At 54.5% G+C, this 24,675-nt stretch overlaps 1 protein-coding gene across 50 annotated transcripts in view; it reads left to right on the plus strand.

The window, feature by feature from the left end:
• CELF4 (CUGBP Elav-like family member 4) overlaps positions 1-24,675 on the plus strand; it is a 312,480-nt gene that overhangs the window by 260,457 nt on the left and 27,348 nt on the right. For 28 of the 50 annotated variants that reach the window (XM_061400431.1, XM_061400432.1, XM_061400434.1 and 25 more), the window contains exons 4-7: positions 21,223-21,351; positions 22,045-22,124; positions 22,555-22,698; positions 23,565-23,712. In XM_061400431.1, the coding sequence (XP_061256415.1) occupies positions 21,223-21,351; positions 22,045-22,124; positions 22,555-22,698; positions 23,565-23,712 (501 nt within the window). The remainder of the gene's footprint in view (positions 1-21,222; positions 21,352-22,044; positions 22,125-22,554; positions 22,699-23,564; positions 23,713-24,675) is intronic. The other 22 variants (XM_061400433.1, XM_061400439.1, XM_061400440.1 and 19 more) reach the window with 1 other exon arrangement.

Below are 24,675 nucleotides of genomic sequence, written 5' to 3' on the forward strand. Positions count from 1 at the left end.
TTTCCCATACATCGCTGCCTTACAGATCCCAGAACCTCCACCCTGCCCACTCTGAAAGGAGAAATACCCCCATAAGAAAATGATGCTGCACCGTGAGTGGAACCAGAGCCAGGGGCTGTTCCCCTGTGTGGGTCATTGGTGTGGACTGGAGCAGTCAAGGAGGGCTTCCAGGGAGGCGTGTTACACAGGCTTTCAAGATGGGGAGTGCAGAGATTGGTCGTGGGGGGTAAACAGCATGAAACTCGGGTGCCCAGGAGTCCCGGTGCTCCAGAACAGGTCCAGAGTTGTCGATTCTCCTGTACTAATTGTGAATAGTATCCCCTTTCAACCTAACAAGAGTCCCAGTTTGAGCAATAAATTATCAAGTCGCTCAATACGTTAAAAACCAACAAACAAAACAGATAATTGAATGGCAAAAGCCCAGAGGCAAGTTTGCCAAGTGGCTGGAAGGAAGGGTCCTGTAGGAGGCAAAGAGTGAGCAGGGAGGAACAGAGACAGGGGCTGGGGGTGTTCCTGGTGCCCTGAGTGCCCTGAGGCTTCAGGGCCCCTCCCCAAGTCAGTGGGTCTCAGCAATCCCACACACTTCTTTCCAAGAGAAGACAAAGACCCAGAGAAGTGAAGCACTGGACACAGGCCACACAGCTCCAACTCTTTGGCGATGGATGAGGGTAGAACTCAGACTCCTCTCCCACACCCCAGCACCCCATCCTTTCCGCCTGGGGAAAGAGTGAGAGCTGGGTGTCCCACTACTGCCACTGGGGGTGGAAGACTCCCCAGGCCCTACCTCGGTGTGGGTACAGATCACAAATCCTGCTTCTTACTAACCATGCAGCTGTGGGTGAGCCTCTTACTCTCTTTATGTGCCTTTGTTTCCTCATCTGCAGAGCAACCATCACCAGAGTAGTGTCATTTCTGATGCCTGGTATGTTGCAGGAACTCCAAAAATAGGTGATGTCATTTCCCTAAACCTCCAGGAGAGCGTCTTTTCCCTCTGCACTTTCTGGGCTCTCTCTGAATTCAGTGTTCTCTGACCCATGCCAATAAGTTTAGCTTCATCACAGCCCTCCATGGGCCCCTGCATGAATGCATGCTAAGTTGCTCAGCTGTGTCCGACTCTTTGCAACCCCATGGACTATAGCCCGCCAGGCTCCTCTGTCCATGGGATTCTCCAGACAGGAATACTGGAGTGGGTTGCCATGCACTCCTCCAGGGGAATCTTCCTGACCCAGGAATGGAACCTGTGTCTCTTGCAACTCCTGCACTGCAGGCAGATTCTTTACCACTGAGCCACCAGGGAAGCCTCCGTGGGGCCACTGTCACTGAATTCATGGAGTACTCCTCATTTACCCCCAAAGTAGTCCTTTTAGCTTGTGATTCACTCACTTCATCCCAAACTGGATTGCAGTTCCTTCTTGAAAAGTTATAAGTCTGGGCTTCTTAGGCACCAGTGACCACTGGGCAATGTCCTTGAGGAAACAGGAGGTGGAAAGCTGGGTCAGCGAGTCCTTCTCAAGCAGTGCCTCTAGGACAGACATAGGGATGGGCTGAGCCATCATCCAGGGGAGACACCTGCAAAGAAGAGGGGGCACAGCATGAAGAGATGCCTCCCCCTGCCGTCAAGCTGGAAATGGAACCCCAGAGATGGAAAGAGGACTGGCGTTTGCCCAAATACCCACGTGGCACAGGAAGATGGGAACCGACAGGTCTACAATGGTGCCTCTGGCAGCAGAGGGGTAGGGGAGGTGGGCCGTGGCCTTCCTGCCTGAGACTCACCTATTATATCTGCTTGGAAATCAAACTGTAAACTGATGTCTAAGAGAAAACAAGAGTTTAACTTCTGCATCTCTCCTATCTTCTCTAGCAAAGAGCTTGGCCTTCAGGATGAGAAATGTAGATAAACACTGTAAAAAGAGAATTAACACCCAAACAAGGCAAGGCCAGCAAACCTAGCCCCGTAAATTAGACTGAATCTCGGGTCAGAGCCAACTGTGAGCCGTGGCCCTGGGAAGACAGATGAAACAGGCAGACTGGCTCTTGGAACAGCCGGAGATCATCTCTGAGGAATCAGAGAGCCTGGAAATGAACAAGGCTCAAGTTTTCAAAGGGTGAAGAGGCTGGATTCCAAAAATTGGCCGCTTCTCAATCTTGAAGAGAACCTTTGGCAACATTCTAGAATGAATTTGTCAAACTAGGGGAAAGTGATGGTGTGTTAGGAACCCAGAATGAGCTGGGCTGGGGGCTGGGCACCTGTCTTAAGTGAGTGTTGCCGGGCCTAACCTAGCATCGTGTCACCTAATGGGGCATTATAGAGCCTGAAAAGGAACAAGGTTCAAGTTTTCCAAAGGTGAAGAGTCTGGATTCCAAAAATCGGCAGCTCATCAGTCTTGAAGACAACCTTTGGTGAAGGTTGCCTAGAGTGACTCAGAGCTGGGTGGATGGGGAGGCAGGTCCCTGGAGATATTGATGGCCTTCATCTTTGTGCCCTTTTGTTGAACATTTGTATCTAGGACCTGGTTGGGAGGGGAAGTCATAGAAGCTGAATTTTAAGTGAACTCATGACCCACAGCTGGTCTGGAAGATGAGATGCTAAACTGTACATTCACAACCCGAATACATCTCCCCAGCGGAGGTCTCGTTCCAGATGTAGTGTTGCGTGTGCCACTGCGTCTTCTCCCTGCCTCTGCCATCATACTGATGATAGTCCCGGGGTTCCAACAGCTTCCTTCCTGAATCCCCAGAACCTACACTGTGTACATTGTGTACTTGTCGGTTCTTTGTCAACTGGTTGGTTGATTAGTTTCTGTGGTCCCTCCCTCCCTGACCCCTACATACTTTGCATAATAATGAGACAAGAATCCACTGGGGGCCTTTGAGAATCTGATGGAAGCTATGAACCCTCTCTCCAGGAGAAATACTCTTAGATATGAAATGGTGCTGACCACTTCAAGGGGTCCGCAGGCCCCCTTTAGCTTGTCAGAGAACCTCCTAGGAAACCATGAATTTTCAATAGCCAGCCCCTGCTTCATCTGGTAGGTTCAGCCCCTTAGCCTGACTCAGTCTATCCCTTCCTTCCTGGGGAAGGAAGGGCAATGAGCACAAAAGGCCCTGGTACCTGTTGTGGGTTAAATAGTGTTCCTCCAAAGTTCATGTCAACCCAGAACCTCAGAATGTGACTTTATTTGAAAACAGGGTCTTTACCAATATAATCAAGGGCAGATGAGGTCATGTTGGATTAGGACGGACCCTAGATCAACTTTACTGACAAAGGTCCATCTAGTCAAAGGTACGGTTTTTCCAGTAGTCATGTACGGATGTGAGAGTTGGACCATAATGAAGGCTGAGTGCCAAAAAATTGGTGCTTGTGAATTGTGGTGCTGGAGAAGACTCTTGAGAGGCCCTTGGACAGCAAGGCTATCAAACCAGTCAATCCTAAAGGAAATCAACCCTGAATATTCACTGGAAAGACTGGTACTGAAGCTGAAACTCCAATACTTTGGCCACCTGATGCAAAGAGCTGACTCATTGGAAGAGACCCTGATGCTGGGAAAGATTGAAGGCAGAAGGAGAAGGGGGCGACAGAGGATGAGATGGTTGGATGGCATCATCGACTCAATGGACATGAGTCTGAGCAAACTCTGGGAGACGGTGAAAGACCAGGAGGCCTTGGAGTCACAAAGAGCTGGACACGGCTGAGTGACTGAACAACAACAGCACGGAGCCAGTAGGACTGGTGACCCTGGAGGAAGGAGGAAATTCAAGCACAGAGACACGGAACACACAGTGAGAACATCACGTGATGATGGAGGCAGACACTGGCGTGATAACCCTGCAAGCTAAGGAAAGCCAAGGATTGCTGCTGATACACACCAGAAGCTGGGGAGAGGCCAGGAAGGATCCGTCCCTACAGCCTGTAGAGAAATCACAGCCCTGCCGACGCCTAGCCTCCAAAACTGTGAGAGAATAGATTTCTGTTGCTTTAGGATGCCCAGTTTGTGTGCTCTGTTGTAGCCGCCCTAGGAAACTAACACAGTGCCTGGAGACAGCTGGGAGTTCCCTCCCTACTACATCATGGGTTTCTGTTGGTCCAGACTGTCCATCTGAACCACTACCACTAGGCAGGCCCCAGGTTTGCCCAAGAGAGGTTTATAGGCCATTTGAAGAGAAGTTAGCAATCCGAGCACATCCATCTTAATAAGTTTTATTATAGCCTGCCGGTTTAGACTAATGACTAATTTATTGTATAAAATACCAGCAGTATACTTTCTAAATTTTGTTAATTAATTATCTCAAACAAAGGTGAAATTTATAAAAGTGTTCAGAATCGGTGCACATTAGAAAATCGCCTTGCAGCAGGAGATGAAATTATTACTAATATGGGATCAAATTATTACTGTATTGACTTAGTTACTTTATGACTTTGTAATGGATTTCTTCATTATTTTCTCAGGATTGTGGCATTCATGATTGCATTAAAGTCTGTTAATCTATGCAAATATCATTAGGCACCGCTAATAACCAGGCAACTTTCCTCCATTTCAAGGGCTGTGCTAAGTACTTGGCCTGCGTGGGTCACTTCCGGGTGGCAGGGAGCAGGCCTCTCTCTGGGAAGCCCTCTCCAAGCACAGCCCCACCCAACACAGAACCGATGGGTGCTTCCAAAGGGTGGTTTGAGGGTCTTAAGAAGGGCACCTTGTCCTAAGCCATCACACATCTTCCCCCTGCTGGCAGAGGTCCTGACTTGTCACCGTAGACCTCCATTCCTTTAGTTAAGGCTTTGGAGGGCCTTGATAAAATGCTTCTATCCTAGAAAGAAAGCCTCTTCCCCTCAGGGTCCACCATTAGCGCTCTAGAAGCCGCTGGTTCAAGGGGAGCACAGGGCCTTGCTATGCTGGGACAAGAGACTGTGGACAGCTTTTTATGAAGGTTAGAAAGAGGGCTGGATCTAATCATGGGTGCTCCCCGAGTAGAGCTGGCCAAAAAGGATGCTCTCAGGGGCACCTTCAGACCCTGGAGACCTGGAAGGGATGTGCCAAGTGTGGTGGGGTAGGTGTGGGAGGGGGCAGAGGAGCACAGGTAACTACCCCCTGAGCAGCTCGATATTCCACGGGATTCTTCTTCTTCTTCTTATTGGAGTATAGTCGCTTTACAATGTCATGTTAGTTTCTGCTGTACAGCAAAGTGAGTCAGTTATACATATACATAAATCCACTCTTTTTAAGGTTCTTTTCCCATATAGGCCTTTACAGAGTATTGAGTAGAGTTCCCCGTGCTGGACAGTAGGTTCTTATTGGTTATCTGTTTTATGTAGTAGTGTGTATGTGTCAATCCCAGTCTCCCAGTTAATTGCTCCCTCTACTCCTTCCCATCAGTTCAGTTCAGTTCAGTTCAATAGCTCAGTCGTGTCCGACTCTTTGCAACCCCATGAATCGCAGCACGCCAGGCCTCCCTGTCCATCACCAACTCCCGGAGTTCACTCAGACTCACATCCATCGAGTCAGTGATGCCATCCAGCCATCTCATCCTCTGTCGTCCCCTTCTCCTCCTGCCCCCAGTCCCTCCCAGCATCAGAGTCTTTTCCAATGAGTCAACTCTTCGCATGAGGTGGCCAAAGTACTGGAGTTTCAGCTTTAGCATCATTCCTTCCAAAGAAATCCCAGGGCTGATCTCCTTCAGAATGGACTGGTTGGATCACCTTGCAGTCCAAGGGACTCTCAAGAGTCTTCTCCAACACCACAGTTCAAAAGCATCAATTCTTCAGCGCTCAGCCTTCTTCACAGTCCAACTCTCACATCCATACATGACCACAGGAAAAACCATAGCCTTGACTAGACAGACCTTTGTTGGCAAAGTAATGTCTCTGCTTTTGAATGTGCTATCTAGGTTGGACACAACTTTCCTTCCAAGGAGTAAGCATCTTTTAATTTCATGGCTGCAGTCACCATCTGCAGTGATTTTGGAGCCCAAAAAAATAAAGTCTGACACTCTTTCCACTGTCTCCCCATCTATTTCCCATGAAATGGTGGGACCGGATGCCATGATCTTCGTTTTCTGAATGTTGAGCTTTAAGCCAACTTTTTCACTCTCCACTTTCACTTTCATCAAGAGGCTTTTTAGTTCCTCTTCACTGTCTGCCATAAGGGTGGTGTCATCTGCATATCTGAGGTTATTGATATTTCTCCCGGCAATCTTGATTCCAGCTTGTGTTTCTTCCAGTCCAGCATTTCTCACGATGTACTCTGCATACCCCTGTAAACATAAATTTGTTTTCTACATCTGTCACTCTATTTGTGTTTTTGTAAATAAGTTTATTTGTATCATTCTCTTAGATCAGGAGGAGTCTAAATCCCCATGACCACGGTCAGCACACCACTGCAGGCCCAGTTACCCCACAGCCCAGGAAAGGCGAGGAGACCAGACTGAGCCCTGCCCCAGTCAGAGCTGATCCCAGCCGTGCGTGCATGCCTACGAAGGGGCTTCAGTTGTGTCCAACTCTTTGTGACTCCATGGACCGTAGCCCACCAGGCTCCTCTGTCTGTGGGATTCTCCAGGCAAGGATAGTGGAGTGGGTGGCCATGTCCTCCTCCAGGGGATCTTCCCAACCTAGGGATTGAACCCGCGTCTCTTAGTCTTCTGCATTGGCAAGTGGGTTCTTTACAACTAACGCCACCTGGGAATTTCCAAATTCCCAGCCGGTGAGAACAAAATCCAGGCCTCCAGCCGCTAAACCCAGCGTGGGTTCTCATTTTATCTTTGCTGAAAGTAGACCCTGGTCATGCCGGGTGTGGGAGGGAAAGAGACGTGTCTGTGTGTGCTCAGACTGCGCCTCCTCATGACTATGTGGGTCACTGTTATTCATTCTGACAACATTTATCAAGTGAGCATGTGCGGCGGGGGCACTAAGCTAGGAACTCCCTGCAGCTAGAAGACAGCAAGCTCCCTCCTGGTGTCGACAGAGTTAAACACCATCCACTCCCAGTTTTTAACTGGAAGCTGCTGTGGGTCTCCACCATTCCGGCTCTTCTGGACGCATCAAAGGATGAGCTTGAGTTTTCCTAACTGCAGGTGTGGGGTGCTCCCCGCATCCACCGTGCTCCCCCTTCCCGGGCCGACAGCACTGCTGTTTTGTGAATGAGTGCCACGGGGGTGGGATTCAGCTCTTCCAGCTCTCGCTGCCCTCCCTGGATCAGCATGCCCAGACTTTTCAAGGTTAAGAGCCATTTTTAACATCAAAAATTCATCAGCACCCCTCCTTGACAGATGTTTTACTTTGGGTATCCATTGTTTGAGAGAATGCAAAATGGCAATAAGCTACCTTGAAGCCGGCAGTGCTTTTAAATGAATTGCTACTTCTTAAATCACAACAGCATCTATGCGCATTTGAAAAATAGTCACAGCTACCCAGGGGTGAAATATTTTTAATGCAGTCAACAGACAAAGCTTGAGGTGCCTGGGACCCCAAGGTCAGCAGGCACCACTGCCCTATACCATCTGGCTGCTGGGAGCTGGGAGGAGAGAAAGGGGGCAGGGTCATGGGGCTGGTGCAGACCCCTCCCTGCGACCACTGAGGCCGCACCTAGGCTGAGAGTCCTTGTCTTTCCCTGCTTCTCCTCCTTCTCTATCAGCCTTTCCAGCCTCCTCTTTCTCACCTCAAGCCCAGGGTTGGCGGTGAGGGGCTCCTTTCTGGGGCTGCGGCAGCAAATGGAACACGCACCATTCCCCCCTGCACGTCCTGCCCGGTCACCTGCCCCTCTCCTCCCAACCTGCCCATCCTTGGTGGCCTCCTCAGCTCAGCACCAGCATCACCCTTCTCGCAGCCACCAGCCTCCCCTCCCCTGACCCCTCTGGCCCTTTCCTAGCCCTGTGCCTTCATGCCTCTCCTTTTCCAGTCTCAGGCCTAAATGCTTATTGGGTCCCTTTGATCATAGGGGACATTTTCTAGTCAAAACAGTCCTGTTGAGGTGACATAAGCAACTACATTTCAGAGACCTCCCCGAAGAGGGCAATGCTGAGTCCACCAGCCGAAAACCCAAAGGACAGAATTCCAGCCCTGGGGCAGGAGGGTGGGAGTCATATTCCATCCTGCGCCCCAGAGCTGGCAGAGGCACGTGGCTCTGGTCCCACGTCTACCACATACTGCTCCAGTGAGCTGAAGCCTGTTCTCAGCCTCTCTGAGCCTCAGTGGACTGACCTGTCAAATGGGCCTAGGAGCATGTTTTGACAAAGCATAGCAGTGAGAAATGGGCAGAATGCCAGAAATGCCCAGCCTGCACCAGCCCTTGCAGAAGAGTCTGGCTGTGGCCTAGTGAGGAGGACTGGGGGCGGTCTCGGGGGCTGCTCCAGCCAGCAAGCCAGGCTCTTCACCCTCCTCTGCTTCCCAACAGGCCTGAATGAGCCCACAGTGCTGGCACTTCCAGCCACAGCCCCTCCCAGACTTGTCAGTGGGAGGTTTGTGGCTGGCTTTTCAAAGCACGGTTCTGCAGCACACAGGCCCTGGAGTTGAGTCAAATTCTTTGCATCCTCTCCTCTGTGCTCCCGTCCTGGGTTTCCTCCCTTTTCCTCACCCGCCCACCCAGCTCTTCCTGGAAAACAGAGGTGGGCAGCCTGTCCTCGGTGCCCGTGGCCTCGTGGTCATGACGACCCACCTCAGCAAAGTCTTCATGCTCTGCGGTGCAGCTCCCCCTCTGTCAGCCCCCAGCCTGCTCTGCCTAGCCCCCGTAGGCCAGTCCAGCCCCTATTTGGAAACTCTCTTGCCCAAGGGTCAGATCGACTCCTTATGTCTCCCAGCACGCTACCCTGCACACGGTTTGTTGACTGACTGCATGAGTGACTAGAGGATAATAGAAGGGGTCCAGGGCTGTCACCCAGCTGGCTTTCTGCAAACTGCACCTCACGGTCACCAAGTCCTACCAAGCTCAGAGGGCCCCTTTGAGTGACAAGAGCAGGGTCCTCTGTAGTTAGCAGTGCCAGCCACACACCACTAGTTAATATGCTGCCACCCTTCGAAATAATTTGTTCTCTCAAGGAAACTGACACTCCCCTCACAATCTCATTACTCATTAGAAATAATGACATCTTGCAAATCAGGCAGCTCTTCCCAGTTCCCAGAGCCATGTTCTGTCCTGAGCCCAGCAGAGCCTTGCAACTCTCCGGGGGCACCAGGGATGCCTTCTGCATGGTAGGTGAAAGCTTGGGAGCCAGACGACCTGGGTTCAAATCTGAGCCCTGCAGTTAATAGCTCTGGGACCTCTAGAAAGTTGCCAAACCTCTCTGTGCTTCAGTTTCCTCATCTGAAAAATGGGGGTGACTGTGGGACCCACCCCATAAAATTAAAGTGCTGGGAGCAGTGCTTGGCTTGCAGCGAGTGCTTCAGATGAGTCAGCCCTCATTGGCTTCTCTGAGGGCATGGGTCCCGATGGAGGGAGTGAATGGATGAATCTGTGAGTGCCATATGGGCTGACACCTGCCATCTGACTGCAGGGGCCAACTCAGCTTGCCCCACTCCAAAAACCAACCTGCTCTGAGGCGTGGCCTTGGCCTTTGAGGAGCATGCATCCGGGGGAAACAGACAGGGAGGGAGGTCCTGCTGAGGTCACTTGGGGGCTCAGGAGGCAAAGCATCAAAGCTTCAGGTATCCCCAGGAAACCAGCCCCACTGTAGCCTACACTAACATCAAACCCATCAGACAAGCAGAGGTTCAGAGAAGTTGGTTTAAGACAGGTCTTGAGCAGAACAGGGTTCCTTGCTCCTCTGAGAGCTCATATCCCAACAGGTGTGAGTGACCATGAGTAGTTTTCTCACCTTTTACATTTCAACCCCATTATCTGAAGTCCTCAGAAACATCTCAGCCATCCATCCATCCAAATTTACCTATCACTATTTATGTACCATCGATCATAAATCTATCTGCTTTCTGCAATCATTTTTCTCTCTGTGTATCTATCTATCATCCAACATTTAATCTGGGTATCTAGCATCTATTAATCATGTCTGCCATCCATCCATCTCTGTGTCTATCTGCAGTCCATTATCAGCCACGAGTTAATACAGTGAGTAGTCCTGTACTTAAGCCTGGACCATCTTGTTCCAAGGGGAAGGGGGTGGGAACAGTGGTGATTTCAGGAGGGCTCGGTGGTGAGAACAAAGATGGATAGGAAAGAAACTGCAGGGTTGATGAAAGGGGTGCCTGGGACCTTCCTCTCACAGCTGGGCTGGCCTGATGGATGGAGGGGAGAGGGGCACAAGAGAGGAGAGAAGGAGGGAGGGAGGCCTCCTAAACCCGCTAATCCCTCCTCATCCTACCTTCCTTTGAGTGCGTGGTAAGTCACTTCAGTCATGTCTGACTCTTTGCAACCCTATGGACTGTAGCCCACCAGGCTCCTCAGTCCATGGGATTCTCCAGGCAAGAATGCTGGAGTGGGTCGCCATGCTTTCCTACCAACCCAGGGGATCTTCCCAACCCAGGGGTCAAATCTCTTACATCTCCTGCATTGGCAGGCGGGTTCTTTACCACCAGTGCCACCTGGGAACCTTCCCAGATTAGAACAATGTCTTTTCAGGATAACCCCATGAGGGATGGCGGGATGCCCAGGTTCAGGTCAGGGCAGAGAAAGTGGGTGCTACCCTCCTCCAGCACCAGCACACACAGAACCCTTTATTCCGAAGGGCTGACCTCCTGCAGGCAGGCTGAGAGCAGAGATGGGGAGCCAGAGGAGAGATGAGCAGGAGCAGTCTGAAGAAGACCCATCCCAGCCCTTCCCAACCCTGAGTTTGTGCTGGTATCACCTGCATAGCTTTTGAAAAACACCATAACAAAAATATGGATGCCTGGACCAATTTCTGTCTCAGGGGCTGGCTGGGAACATCTGTGTTTTGAAACCCCCCAGGTAAATTTTATAGCAGCCAGGGCTGAGAACTAGCATCTTGCAAGATCCAAGACTCCTGCTGTTACCCTTGGAAGGCTGTGCTTTAAGCGGTTCTTCAGGGGCAGGACTTGGGCTCTGTCTGGGCAGGGACTCCAGGGAGCAAAAGAGGGAATTTTCTTCCAAGCTGCCTCCCGAGCCTGACATGGGGAGGGGTCAGAGGCTGGGGTCTTCTGCCAGGGTATTTAAGCAGTGTCATCCCCACCCAGGGTCACCAGAAGTCCTTGTCATAGCACCCAGGAGTGGGGGCTGGGTTTGGGGGCTGCAGCCTCTGGGTTCAGCTGTGACCCTGCTGTACTAGACTAGCGAGGTTGACCCTCAGGTGAGTGCACCTGCCGGAGAGGACAGGCAGCTCTTCCCACATCCCAAGAGAAGTTAAGCCCCACCCTCAGTGTTGAAAAAGTGCCATGAGTCAGAGAGTGGGAGGTTTGCTGGGCACTGCACACTGCATTCTGTCTCTGGCAGTGGCAGGGGTAGGGGATGGGGGTGGACCCATGAGCACCACTCTCTCCATGAGGCTCTGGGAAGATCTGTGGGCAATGTGAGGGGCAGCCCGCAGCCAGGCTTAGAGGCTGTGGCCTGCTGGTCCGCAGGCACTGGACCGTGGCACAGTTCTCCCACTCAGCAGACACGAGCCCCCTCCACAGTTAACAGAGTGAGCGCTCCAAGTGCACACTGTTACTTCTTCCCCACCATCTGCAGCTGCGTCTGATTCTCTGCCCCGCAACAAGATGTTCCTTGGTCTCTCCTCCTCTTGTCCCTGCTCCCCTGTGGACCACCCGGCCCCTGCCCACCCCCTGCAGAAGCCTCCCCCCTTTGCTGGAATAAAGCCCGGCTTTGTCTGTCTCCTTGAGAGCTGAGGACAAACTGGCCGTAATTTATGCTCCCGCATGATATAAAGGAAAAAAGGCGCCATTATGCTATAAATTATCCTGTGATGGGTGAAATGCTGGAGAGCGTGCCAGACGCCAGCGGAAACCCCACCAGACAACAGGATTCGGCTGCAGAAGTCCCCACAGAACGCGGGGCCGTCTGTCGTGCGCCGCACCTGGGAAGGATAAGGTAGCAGATCAAATGTATAATCAGCTACCTGGAGAGCTGGCCACGCTGCCGCCCCCATGAAAGGTGACTTCTACTCAGCACCACCCCGGGCCCCAGGCTCCTGCTGGGAGGGCCTGGCGCAGACTCACAGATACGGGGGTCAAGGGCGGAGGCCCAGAGAAGGAGGCAGCGAGGGATGTGGGTATGGCCTCCAGACCTTCCACCCATCCCCTTGCAGAGGGCAAAAGAAGAGGGTGCAGGGGCCATTTGTGCCCCCTGGGATGGTGACGGCCCCCACATTCCACAGTTCTGCCTCCTCAGATGTACTGCAAGCACCCAAGGGCACAAAGCCATCCCTCTGTCCCAGGCAGCCACCAGGGCCCAGAGGCATGTGGACTGCAGGCCGAGGGGATCTTGTCAGCAGGTCTGATTCTCTATGTGATGAGGGAAGAGGACCTTGAGGCCTAGATCCTGGGCAGAGGAAGGCCTGAGGACTCATCAGGACAGAGCTGACTTCTTTTGTCACCCGGGAGACTTCCAGAGGGCCCTATTCTAGGCGGAGGAGTGAGGGAAGCCGGGGAGGGGCTGTGAGTCGTGTCTAAGGGTCTCTGGGCAGTTGGGACTCACCAGAGCCTGCTCCATCTGAGCTGAGCAGCGGCCTCTGAGGGCCCCACCCCACCCCACTTCTGGGCTCCGATCAGAAGCCCTGATCCACATAGATCAATGGGCTTATTGGGCCTTTGCCCATTATCTGGGCAGACCCAGAGGTGTGGAGAGTAAAGAGAGACAGAGATCTCCAGGTAGCACTTCCTGGTCTTCTACCAAGAAGGAGGGTGACCTGAGAGCTTGGCTCCTTTCAGACCATCTGGGTCCTGGCTTCCCCCAGTGACTGGCTGTGTGTTCTTGGGAAAGATATTTAACTTTCCTGAGCCTCAGTTTCTTCATCTACACAGTGGAAATAATAAAACATTCATTATACCTGCAAAGGGCTTATTTCCGTGCTGGAGGTACAGTAAATGGGCTTCCCAGGCAGCGCTAGTGGTAAAGAACCTGCCTAATGCAAGAGACCTAACAGACGTGGGTTTGATCCTTGGGTCAGGAAGAGCCCCTGGAGAAGAGAATGGCTACCCAGTCCAGTATTCGTGCCTGGATAATCCCCACGGACAGAGGGGCCTGGCGGGCTACAGTCCCTGGGGTCACAGAGTCGGACACAACTGAAGTGACTGAGCAAACATGCGCAGTAAATACTTGATAAATGAGAACCATTCTGTTAGTACTGTGGCTCGTATAACCATCTCCTGGAGTGAGTCAGAGTTGTGGCCTCCCCCGGACAGGGGCACTGAGGAGCCCCGAGAGGGGGGTGGCAGAGGCTCTGGTAGAGGGAGTTGGGGCCACTGGCTCTTGTCATGAAGACACTGGGGTGACCATCGAGGTGGGTGGCCCTCAGTGTCCAGCAGGACCACAGAAGAACCCCTGGTGCTACAACTTAGGAGCTAGGCTGAGCCAAGGGAGGACGTGGTGGGCAGTGAGGATGGACACGGGTGAGGAGGAGCCTGCGTGCAGAGTCTGAGTCCCAGGCTAGGCTTCCTGCGGTCAGCGGTCAGGGTCCAGGCTGAGGTCTCGGGGGAAGTGTTGAGAATGCGGTGGGCGAGGAAAAGGAAGGAGGGAGGGGATGTGTGTGTCGCCCCGGCTCTTCAGCCTGTGCCTGTCACACTGCCTGCCTCTGCACATGCCTTTTCCATGCTGCAAGCCCTGCGTGTGAATCCTCCAGTGCCCGGCTCAAGCCTTGTAAACCCCTTCCCACTGCCATGCCCGCAGAGCTCCTCACGACAGGCTGTGTGCCTGCACCATGGCTGCTGCCCACTCATCCCCGCTTTTGGAGGATTCCTGGAGTTCAGTGTCCTGCAGATGCCGAGCGCACAATCTTGGGGACAAGAGGAGGACGGGCAGTGTCAGTGTCCTGGGGCAGGGCGTGCAAGGAGCATCCCTGAGACTTCAGGAGACCTGTGTGTGTCTGAGCAGAGGGATGGAGGGATTAGGGGAGCTGGAGTGCGGGGTGTCCCTGAAACCCCTCACAAGCCTTGTTCTCGGTGAGACGGGAGCCCCTTCAGGGTTTGAGCGGGAGACAGACATGACCTGCCCTGGATTGTAACTGACTCCTGTGGGGCTGTGCGGAGAGCAGCTGACAGGGGCTGGGTGCATGTCAGGAGACAGTGAGGAAGGGACTCCCGTGGCCCCGGCGCCATCCCGAAGCATTTGGAAGGCAGACTCCACTGAAGAATGTGAGTGGGAGAGACTGGCTGAGTTCTTCCTCCTCCCACCAAGACATCAGAGGTATGTGTCTGCAGGGAGCTTGGCAGATCAAGGCCCCGCGCTGCCTCCCCTGGGGTCTGGAGCAGCTGAGGGTCCTCATTTGCATCCCCGTGGAGCGGGAGCCCCGTCTCGCCCCATCCCCGGCAGCCTTTGATCTGGTTTGATGTCTCCTTCAGCCTTCTTCCCAGGCAGGAACGCTTTTATCCTCCGCTGCGCTGGGCTCTGGCTCCGACACTGTGTGTTGTGGGAATGAAGGAGGGCTCGCTTCACGTGCAGAGCTCTCTGAGGCCTGGCCCGTGAGCTGGTGAAGGGACTGGCTCTCAGGGGTCAGGTGACCCGATCGCAGGGCTGCAGAGAGACCCAAATCCAGGCCCTTAACCCCTGTGTGGACATCGATGCTGCAAACTCCCGGTCCCCTACAGGAAAGCAGGCAGCCACGGGCCCCCCAGGCAGGAGAGGAAGGGTGTGCAGACCCGCAGCCCTGCCTGCTGCTCCCCTCTTTGAAAGGCAGGTGTGAGGCTGCATGCTGCCCACCTCAGGGCTGGCCAGAAGGGGCCAGGGGAGGCTTCCAGACTTAGGGTGGGGTCAGCAGCTTTGAAAATAACACAGATTTCAATTCAGATGTCCGGTTTGATGCTCCTTTCTCCCTTAGGAGCCAGGGCGCTCGATGGGTCGGGGCAGTGGAAAGGGCCCAGAGCAGGGCTCGATGTAACTTCAAGGAAACAACTCTTGTTGTGAATGAGGCTAGGCTGGGGCCTGGAGGATGCTGCGGAGCATCTCAGAGATTCCCCCAAAACACTGCTGTTTAGTGGGGGGGATACCCGGCTTCTGAGGCTGGCCCTCAGGCAGGTGTCTGATCAGTGTCCCTGGGGTCCACTCCATGCCCCAGGGGTGGGGTGGGCCTCTCCATCCCACCAGAAGCCGCCCCTGTGGGTGAGCAGCCGTCTGGCTGAAACCAGCACAGAACTGTGCTTATTCTACTGGTGCTGGGCCCTGGGCTAAAAATCTCGGGTGCCTCATCTCATCCCGACAGCCCTACGAGGTGGGTGCGATTACTCTCCCCTCTTACGGATGAGGGAATGGAGGCCCAGGGAGGGCGCGTGACTTGCATAAGGGGGCCCGGTCAACCAGGATTTGACAAACAGCTTCAGTTACTCCCTGGAAGGTGCCCTGGCCCCAATGCTTCCTTCCCCCACCATCCTTCCCCCGCCCTCCCCGTCCCCGCCGGTCCCCCCCTCGCCGCCCCCATCAAATCTATGTGCTTTCTAATCAAGGTCCTCCCTGATCCATGGGTAAGTTTAGGGAGAAGGAAGCCGTCTTTCCCACTGTGGGACCTCAGGCACAAGGTCACTCCCCAGGGAGAGCAGATGGTCCTGGGATCCAGGAGGCACTCCGGGAAGTCCCCTGGTCTCACAGTGAACAGCTGAAGGGATGCTGAGGGCCCCACATGGCCTCTGCCAGCAGCCAAGGGGCAGGTGCATCGGCACCTGGGGCTCTGAGCTCTGGGCTCTGGCCCAGTCCTCCCCATCCCCAGGGCCAAAGGCGCAAGAGCGGAGAGAGGCCTCTGACTCAGTCACTGTGTCTGGAAGCTTCTTCTCACTCCCCAAACTGCTGCTCTTGGGCCTCCAGGGGCCCTATGGAGAGCATCCCCTACAGTTGTGGCCCTATAAGACCCACCCAGCCAGGCTCTCTTGGTCTCCTCGCACCCCCTGCCCACCCCACTAGCCATAGGACTCAAAACCAAGTTTTCCCCACCATGGCCCTGGGCCCCGTGGTTCTCTCCAGCTCAGGTCCCCCCACAAACCCTCCCTCGGCAGCTGCAGGGAAGAGAACAGTAAAAGTCTATTGCAGCCATAAAAGGCATTAGCCATCTGAGCACTCGTCCACGGTGCCCCGGCAGCCATCTATCCTTAAGCAGGAAATATTGTTTAATGCCGATGGTAATGAGCGAATCAAATTTTGAAAATTAAGCCGGAATTTGAGCATTAGAGCCAGGGTGCTGGCATTTGGCAAGTCAAGTGCTGCGGCTGCCACCCGCCTCTGCCCTACTCAGGGCCCTTCATCTTGCACAGCCAGCAAGATGCTGCCCCGCACGTCTGGGGCCCTGAGGCACCACCCTGAAATATGCCCCATAGCAGCCTGTCCTCATCTTGCCATCAGAGTCTTGCTTCTCTGTTTTCTGGGCTCTCCTTTTCGAATGCAAATCCTTCCAGCCAGAGCCCCATTCTGCCCGGTTATTCTGAGTGAATGAGAGGAGTCTGTTTTCCTCCTGGAGGGGCTGGAGCAAGCATGTTGCTGCTGTTGTTGTTTTTCAGTCACTAAGTTGTGTCCAGTTTTTGCTACTCCATGGACTGCAGCGCTCCAGGCTTCCCTGTCCTTTACTATCTCCCGGAGTTTGCTCAAACTCATGTCCGTTTGAGTTGGTGATGCCATCCCACCATCTCATCCTCTGTCGTTCCCGTCTCCTCCTGTCCTCAATCTTTCCCAGCATCAGGGTCTTTTCCAAGCATGAGATCCTGGCAACTAGACTCCTCTGCCTTTTCACTGGCACTTAAGGCTTCCTAGAGGTGTCCCCCAGTGCTAGTAGGCTGGGAAACTGAAACTCAGAATTAGATTGAGGTTCTGGGAAAAGGAAGAAGATGCCTGAGACCAGAGGACTGGGAGACGTGTATGTTGGGGGCAGGGTGGGTGTAGGGTAGGCCAGAGGCACCTGGGAAAGCAAAGCCCAAACTTCCCCACCCCTCCCCCAGACCCCCAGGCAGGAAGCAAACGAAAAGAAGGGCCCTCTCATCTTTCTCTCTGCTCATATTGTGTTGTGGGCCTGGCGCTCCTGCTCCTGAGCCTTGGACATCATAACTCCAGGCCACCTCCTCCAGGAAGCCTTCAGGGTGTTGCCTCTGCCCCTTCCCCGACCAGCCCCTATAGACCTGCCGGAAGTTGGAAGGTGAGCTTAACACAGCCACCTACTAGGCTAGAGACCAGCCTCCCGCGTCCCCGGGGGGTGACCACTCCCATGCCATCTCAGCGACTTAACACTCAGGGACATCTTCAGTCTATTTACACCCTGGCCCTGAGGTCTTTCCTGGCTTTACCTTCCGTGAAGGTGGCTTTTGTGGCCCAGTCCCAGCAGCACCTGCCTGAACATCTCCTCAGAGAAGCAACCACAGCTTCACACCCCAAAATGGGCTCAGGCTGAGGGTTAGCCCCACCATCACTCAGGGGACCCTGTGTCCTTCAGGCAGGAGGGCTCTGGGCAGGGACTGCTCAGCTTGGCCCTGGAAACGGGAGTCTGTGTCCATGATGGAGCGGGTAGAGCAGTGGCCGAGGAAATGCAGTCACCCTCTGAGACTCTCGCTAGGTTGGCATAAGGTCCAAGACACCACACTGGTGGTCGTCTGACACAGTTTGGGGACCGCACCTCGGGGAAGTGGCTGGGGAGGTGGGGACACAGGGAGAGCGGTCCATCCCAGCTGGGCAGCCACAGCCGGGGTCTGCTCCAGTCTGTCATTTCCAGCGCTCCTCCCCCAGGTGTGGAGCCTCTGGTCTCCCCTCCTACCCCTGCACCGTGACCTCCATTTCCTCTTCCTCCTGGATAGAGAACCCCAGGTCAGGGTCATTGCCGTTCTACTACTGCTAGCTGCTTCATTCTGCAGCACGTCCTGGAGTCTACCATCCACATGAGGAGGGGCTAGTTTTTCCCATTTTTGACACCAAGGTGGCTGAGGAAGTATGCAGCCGAAGGCAGCAGGGTGGGAGGGTGAGCCAGTGGGCCTGGGCCAGAGGAGATAGACCCTCAGAATCAGTCTTTTCATTCCCTAGTCTGAAAGACAAGCCTTAGAATCACTCACCCAGAGCCAAAGCCAACTAGAGATATAGAGGATCCCAGAAACAAATAAACCTGTGCGTTGGGTGGGGTCAATCCAAGATCACCCAGAAGTGAGCCTACAGTCAGGTTTCTTTGGTTCTTGATGGCCTTCCAGAAAGGGAGATTTGAACAGGCAGGAAGAGGGGGAGCCTGGCCCCTCCACCTAGAGAAAGTTCTCAAACAAGAAGGACCTAGGCTTAGGATGGAGAACCGAGAATCAGCAGTAAGGGATGACTTCAGGGAGAGAAAGAAGGAATTAGGGGAAAAAAAAAAAAAAAATACCTGGCAAAAGGGAGGTGGCTAGAAAGGCACGTGGGGATTTTAATGAATTTTAATGCAACCAGAAAGCTGTCATAATGAAAGCAGAGGAACACATTCAGAAATCAGGAAAGGAGATGCAGTCCCAGCATCTGAGTCTGGCTCCAGGGAGGCTGGGCCTTCTCTTCCCTCCCAGGTCCTTCCTGGGAGGCAGTGTTTGAGCAGGAGGGTCAGGCATGAGGAGAGGGTAGGTTGCCACTTCTTTGTCTTCCCAGCAATCCCATTAACTCAGAGCCTTTAAAAGGTGCTGGGAGAGGGGAAAGACCGCGATCGCCTGGGAGCAGAGTTTCAAGGCTCCACTGAAGGCTTCAAAACTCAGTTCACTTCCAGTAAAATGTCACTTTGCTTCTGGGAGCTAAACCTAAGTCCCTCTCCCTCCCACTTCTGTCTCTGTTGTCTCCTTCTGTCCATCTCCTCTCTCAGCTCTTTATTTTGAATTCTTTTTCTTCTGTCTCTGCCATTTCTGTCCCTCCCTTTTCTGTATGAATTCATTGCCTTCCGTCCCTCCTCAGTTTCACCCCTTCCACTCCCTCTCAGGCCCCCAGTCTCTGCTTCCCCCAGCCCAGAGCTTGGAGTTGGTGAGGGCTGGAGATGGGGCAAGGGTATGCCCAGCCCTGCCAGGGCCTGAGCTTCTGAGTGGAGTACCCAGACTGGAGCAGGGGCTGGGGATCCAAGCCCAGAGCTTTAGCTGGAGCACCCCTGCCCGGATGGTGGAGATCCAAGCCAGTGTGTCCTGACCCATCCCTGGTTGCAGGAACTGGCAATGGTACATTGTGGGCATGGAAGGAGCACCTTGTCAGGGGGAGCTTGCCCAGTGCTGAGTGCTCCAGGCTGGGGAGTACCAGTAGGGCAGCAGTCAGCCTTCCTGAAGAGGAGGACTCTAGGGTGGCGTGTAAAGCCAGGTAGGACCTGGAGGTTTCCTCTGCTCCAGAGCCCAGTCAGCCCCCATCTCTACATGAACTCTGCTGGCAGTGTGGGTGATGAGAGTGCTTTGGGGCAGGAGGTACCAACCACCCCGGATCCAGAAGGACATGGTCCTGGAGTGCCCTTGCATTCTGTGGAAACCATGAACACATGGCTGTCTGCAGTTTTGGAGTGTGCTTTTCTGCAGCCTTGGCTGTGCATGTCAGTCATTGAATAGTCAACAAACATCGAGTGGGTGTCTGCCACCATGAGGACCACGTTCCAGCAGACTATGGCTACTTAACAATTCAGCCCCAAATGGAGTAGTGTAAAACAACCATTTACTACACTCATGGATTCTGTGGGTCAGGAATTCAGGCTGGGCACAGCTTGGAAGGCCTGTCTCTCCTCCTGGCTGTCTGGGCCTCGGCTGGAAGACTCACGGGCTGGGGCCTGGAATCATCTCAGGACTCATTCACTCCATGTCTGGTGGCTGATGCTGGCTGTCAGCTGGAGGCCTGGGATCCTTTCTGTGTGGACTCCTGGTGTGGTCCAGTTAGGGGCTCTTTCCAGCATGGTGACTGGTTTCCACAGAGCAACCATCCCTGAGAGAGCAGAGAGTGGAAGCTGATCCTTTTTATGACCCAGCCTTGGAAGGTATCTGGGGTTATTTCTGCCATTCTTTATGAGTTAGAATAGTCAGAGCCCAGCCCAGATTCCAGGGGAGGAAACATAGACCCCACATCCCTGGGAGGAGTGAAAGTCACAGGGCAATAGGAGCTTGTGGGATGGGAAACATTTTTGCAGTCACAAGCTACTACATATCCACACAGCCTAATAAATCCCTGCCACCCTAAGTTCACATCTGAGTGTTGTCAACAAACCATTTGGTACTCAACACAATTGTGTGTGTGTCTGTGGGGGTGTCTGCTGAGGGAGCCCAGTCTTCAGAAACTGGGTCCTCCAAAGTGCCCAGGACTGAATTTTGTAGAATGAATAGGAAGGGAGGGAGAAAAGGGAGCACCCGGTGGAGGTAAGAACATGTGAGGCAGAAAGGAAGTTGCCCCTGGGCATGGGACATGCATTCATTCATTCCATAGCTCAGTCCTGTGGGCCTACCTGGTGCCTCTACCACCGCTCCAGCAGAGGCCTAGCCTCTTTGCTAGGGGAGCCTACTTTGAGGGATGGGGAGTTAGACGGAAACTCACTACTCAGGCAAAGCAGTAAATAATTGTCCTTTGAATTTTGCACCAGGAGACGGGGTGAGACAGAGAATGAAGAAGCAGAAAGAGGGGTTTTGAAGAGAAAGCAATATTTATGCGGAGACCTAGCATTAGAGGATTCAGCTTTGTGATGTGGGGGATACTTCAGGCAGAGAGAACAGTGTGTACATAGGCCCTGTGGCCCACCTGCCAGCTGTGAATTAATTTTGGCATCTGGGGGTGAAAGTGGTTGAGGAAGATAAGTATGTGTCTAAGAAGAGGGAGGAAGAGGATGTACCGCTGTCCAAAGGACCTGTGGACCACAGGTGAGAGGCCAGCCCATTGGCCCGGCCCTCAGGCCGGAAGGGGCAGAGTCGCTGCAATCCCGTCCCCGCTCAGACGCAACCCCTCCCGCCTCCCCTCCCCCTCTGGCTGTGCCCCCCCCACCCCGCTTCGTCCATCCCCTCACCCGGTCGTTCCTTCCCCCGAGCGGTGCCCCACCGCCTCCCTCTCGCTGTTATCCCTCCCCTCCGGCCGTGAGCCCCCCTCCTGCCCGCTACCAGCTCCTACCCTTCCCCTCCGTAACCCTTCCTCCTCCCGCGGGCCCACCCCGCGCCTCCGGGCCCTTGGCCCGGGTAAGCATCTCCTAATTTTGTTCCAGAAGATAGAAAACTCTTCGTGGGTATGCTCAACAAGCAGCAGTCTGAGGACGATGTGCGCCGCCTCTTCGAGGCCTTCGGGAACATCGAGGAATGCACCATTCTGCGTGGACCGGACGGCAACAGCAAGGGTGCGTAGGAACCGGGCGAGAGAGAGGACGGGGCGGAGCTAGAGGTGGGTGGGGCGGGGCTAGAGGTGAGTGGGCGGTGAAGCAAGAGGGTGGACGGAACGGAGCTAGAGATGGGTGGGGCGGCGCGGCGAGAGGGGGCGGGGCGAGAGGGTTGGGCGGAGCTATAGGTGAGCGGGGCGGGGCGAGAGAGTGGACGGGGAGGGGCTAGATGTGGGTGGGGCGGCGAGGCGAGAGGGGCGGGGCGGGACGAATGGGGGCGGGGCGGGGCGAGAGGGCGGACGGGGCGGGGCGAGAGGGCGGACGGGGCGGGGCGAGAGGGCGGACGGGGCGGGGCCGCGGGTCTCTGGCCAGCCTGCTAGCAGAGTCCAGAGCCCCCTAGAGAGGGGCGGGTGCGGCTAGCGGGGAAAGGTTGCTTGGAAGGTGCGAGGCTGTCAGGCCTGGTGGGAAGAAAAGGCCGCTATCCGTATCCAGACTGGGACGGGGCCAGTTAAGGGTCCTTTGACATCCTTGGCGGGCCCAGCTCTTTCTCTGCCTCCTTGTGTAGCTCTGTGTTTGTCGGTGTCTCAGTGTTTCTGGGTCTCACTCTGCTTTCTTCTTGGGAGGCGCCCTCTCCCCTCGGCCGCTCCCGTGCCGCGCCTTTCTGACCTTTCTCTGGGTCCAGTTGCCTTGGCTCAGCCTCTCCCGTCCCCCCAGGGTGCGCCTTTGTGAAGTATTCCTCCCACGCTGAGGCACAAGCCGCCATCAATGCTCTGCACGGCAGCCAGACCATGCCGGTGAGTGCGGCTGACCCTGGGGAGTGCGAGACGGGGCAATGAGGGACCCAGACATCTCTGCCATCCCACACATCCTCAAGGCCCTGCCTGTTCTGGCGCCCGCTGGGCCACAAGGTGCCAAACGCGTGCCCTCATACCACGCTCGCAGCCTCCCCAGGAGACGGGAAGGCATTGCCAACAACCCCATTTCTCAGACGAGGACACTGAGGCCCGGAGATGCTAAGGAAGTAGCCTAAGGTCACCTAGGTAGAAAAAGCCTGCCGGGAGGTTAAGCTCCAGACTCCTGGGAGAGGGTTGGTGCTTGTTACCCTACCCCCTTCCCCTCCCCCGCCCTCATAGCACCCCGTGGAGAGGATCGGGTGGGCCCAGGCCAGGGAGCAGAGGCGGATGGGGCAGGGCTGGTGGGCCTCACGTGCAGTCCTGGCTGCAGGGAGCCTCATCCAGTCTGGTGGTCAAGTTCGCCGACACCGACAAGGAGCGCACAATGCGGCGAATGCAGCAGATGGCTGGCCAGATGGGCATGTTCAACCCCATGGCCATTCCCTTCGGGGCCTACGGCGCCTACGCACAGGCAGTAAGTGGGGGCCCAGCAGGGCGGGGCCGGGGGCGGCAGTTCTCTGCAAGCCTAAGAAGCGCTGATTGGAACAGGGAGAGAGGTTCTAGGTCCTGCTGACTGCACCCCACCCCTGCCACCACTCAGGGGAAAGGTGTCCTTCCACCTTCTGGTTATTCCTAGCAGGGATCCTGTGAGGTGCCTCAAAGCGCCCCTCACCCACACTTCCCCTGAGGTCCTCTCAGGCCCATTCTCCCACATTGGGGTGGGCTCTGCCAGCATCACCCCTCAGCTGTCTCCTGGACTTGTGACCACAACCCCCACACGGGTGGCACTAAGGTGGGCCAGGGCTCTGGTTCTCAAACTGCAAGCTCACCTCGCTTCTTCAACAGTGTCTAAACGGCCAGTTTCAACAACCTTCCCAGTCCCCGCTCACCTCTGGATTTCATTTAGGATGCTCCTGTAGCCTCTACCCTGCAGACTCCAAGTTAGGACCGTTCTGAACAGAAACCCTTGCCAAGTTTGGTCTACAGCAGCTCATCCAGGTGTCTCTAGAGCTTTGGATGTCACATCTCCATGAACCGCAGGACTGGCTGGCACCTTGGAGCCAGTCCCCTTCCCCCACCTTCGGCAACTTTGGAGTCCCAAAGACTCTACTTTTGAACACAGCTTTCTCTTGGGGCGTGGTCTCTAATAGCCACTGAGAACTAGGGCAAGTGTGGGTAAGGCTCAGGGCTCTCAGAGATGGGAGGAGAGACATGCATCTGAGCTCCCTGGGGTTGATGGCCTGGGAGTTGGTCTCCGGGAGCAGGAGCTGAATGACCCCTTGGTGGGGAGGGCCGCCCTCCTGGAAGCGCATGATATTTTTTCCACTCCCTCTGCCCCAGCTGATGCAGCAGCAAGCGGCCCTAATGGCATCAGTCGCACAGGGCGGCTACCTGAACCCCATGGCTGCCTTCGCCGCCGCCCAGATGCAGCAGATGGCGGCCCTCAACATGAACGGCCTGGCGGCCGCACCCATGACCCCAACCTCAGGTGAGTGGGCAGGTACCAACACGGGGCCTGGCAGGAAAGCTGCTGAACCCAGTTTGGTAACTTGGTTTGGCGAATTTCAGCTACCAACAGACCATCCTGTGTCAAGAGCATCTGGTGTCTGGGCCCAGTGCCGGCCTCATCCTTGAGCAGTTTGTCTCAAAAATGTTCTAATTCCTGAGGACCCATGCGAAGATGATCCTGGCCCCCCTGCTATCCAAGATACGATTTCAGAGTGGCAATAGTTTCACTCGAGTTGTTAAGCCGTGTCAAGAAGCAGTTCATGTTGATCTGTAGTATAGAGATCTGGAAAGAAATTGACATGAACACACCTCCCTTTGAGGTCTGAGGGAGAAGAGCCCTGCCCATTTTGTGGCCCTGTTTGGTCCCTGGCCCAACCACAGAAGGAGCCCCATTTTTCATTTTCCTTTAACCCAACCTAGATTCACTGATTTTTTCCAAGACAACTACAGAACAAGCAAGAGAGAACTGCAAGAGTTGCTAAAGGACAGAGGGGTTGAAAACAGCTCTACTTACAAAGCATGTTTTTAATTGGATCTTGGCTGTTATCCAGTTCAATGATTCTCAACCTGGGCAATGTTGCCCCTCGCCCCCAAATACCTGGCAATGTCCTGAGACATTGTTGGCTGTCACAACTGAAGGAGGGAAAGTGCTACTGTAATCTGGTAGACAGAGACCAGGGATGCTGCTAAACATCCTGTGATGCACAGGATAGCTCCCTTCAAAGAAATGCGTGGCCATAAATGCCAATAGTTTCAAAGTTAAGCATCCCTGTCTAGCTTCAAGGGCTGGGCTCTCATTCATCAAGCTTCCTTGGCTCTCTGCTCTCAGGCCATAGTAGCAGTATTCCCAACATCCAGGAGCTATTTCTTTCCCAGCTAAAAACTATAAAAGACTGTGCCATCTCTAGCCTCAACTTGAGCACCACCCCACAGCTCTGATCCC

This window comes from Bos javanicus, chromosome 24, assembly GCF_032452875.1.
Source record: "Bos javanicus breed banteng chromosome 24, ARS-OSU_banteng_1.0, whole genome shotgun sequence".
In the NCBI taxonomy this organism is placed as follows: domain Eukaryota; kingdom Metazoa; phylum Chordata; class Mammalia; order Artiodactyla; family Bovidae; genus Bos; species Bos javanicus.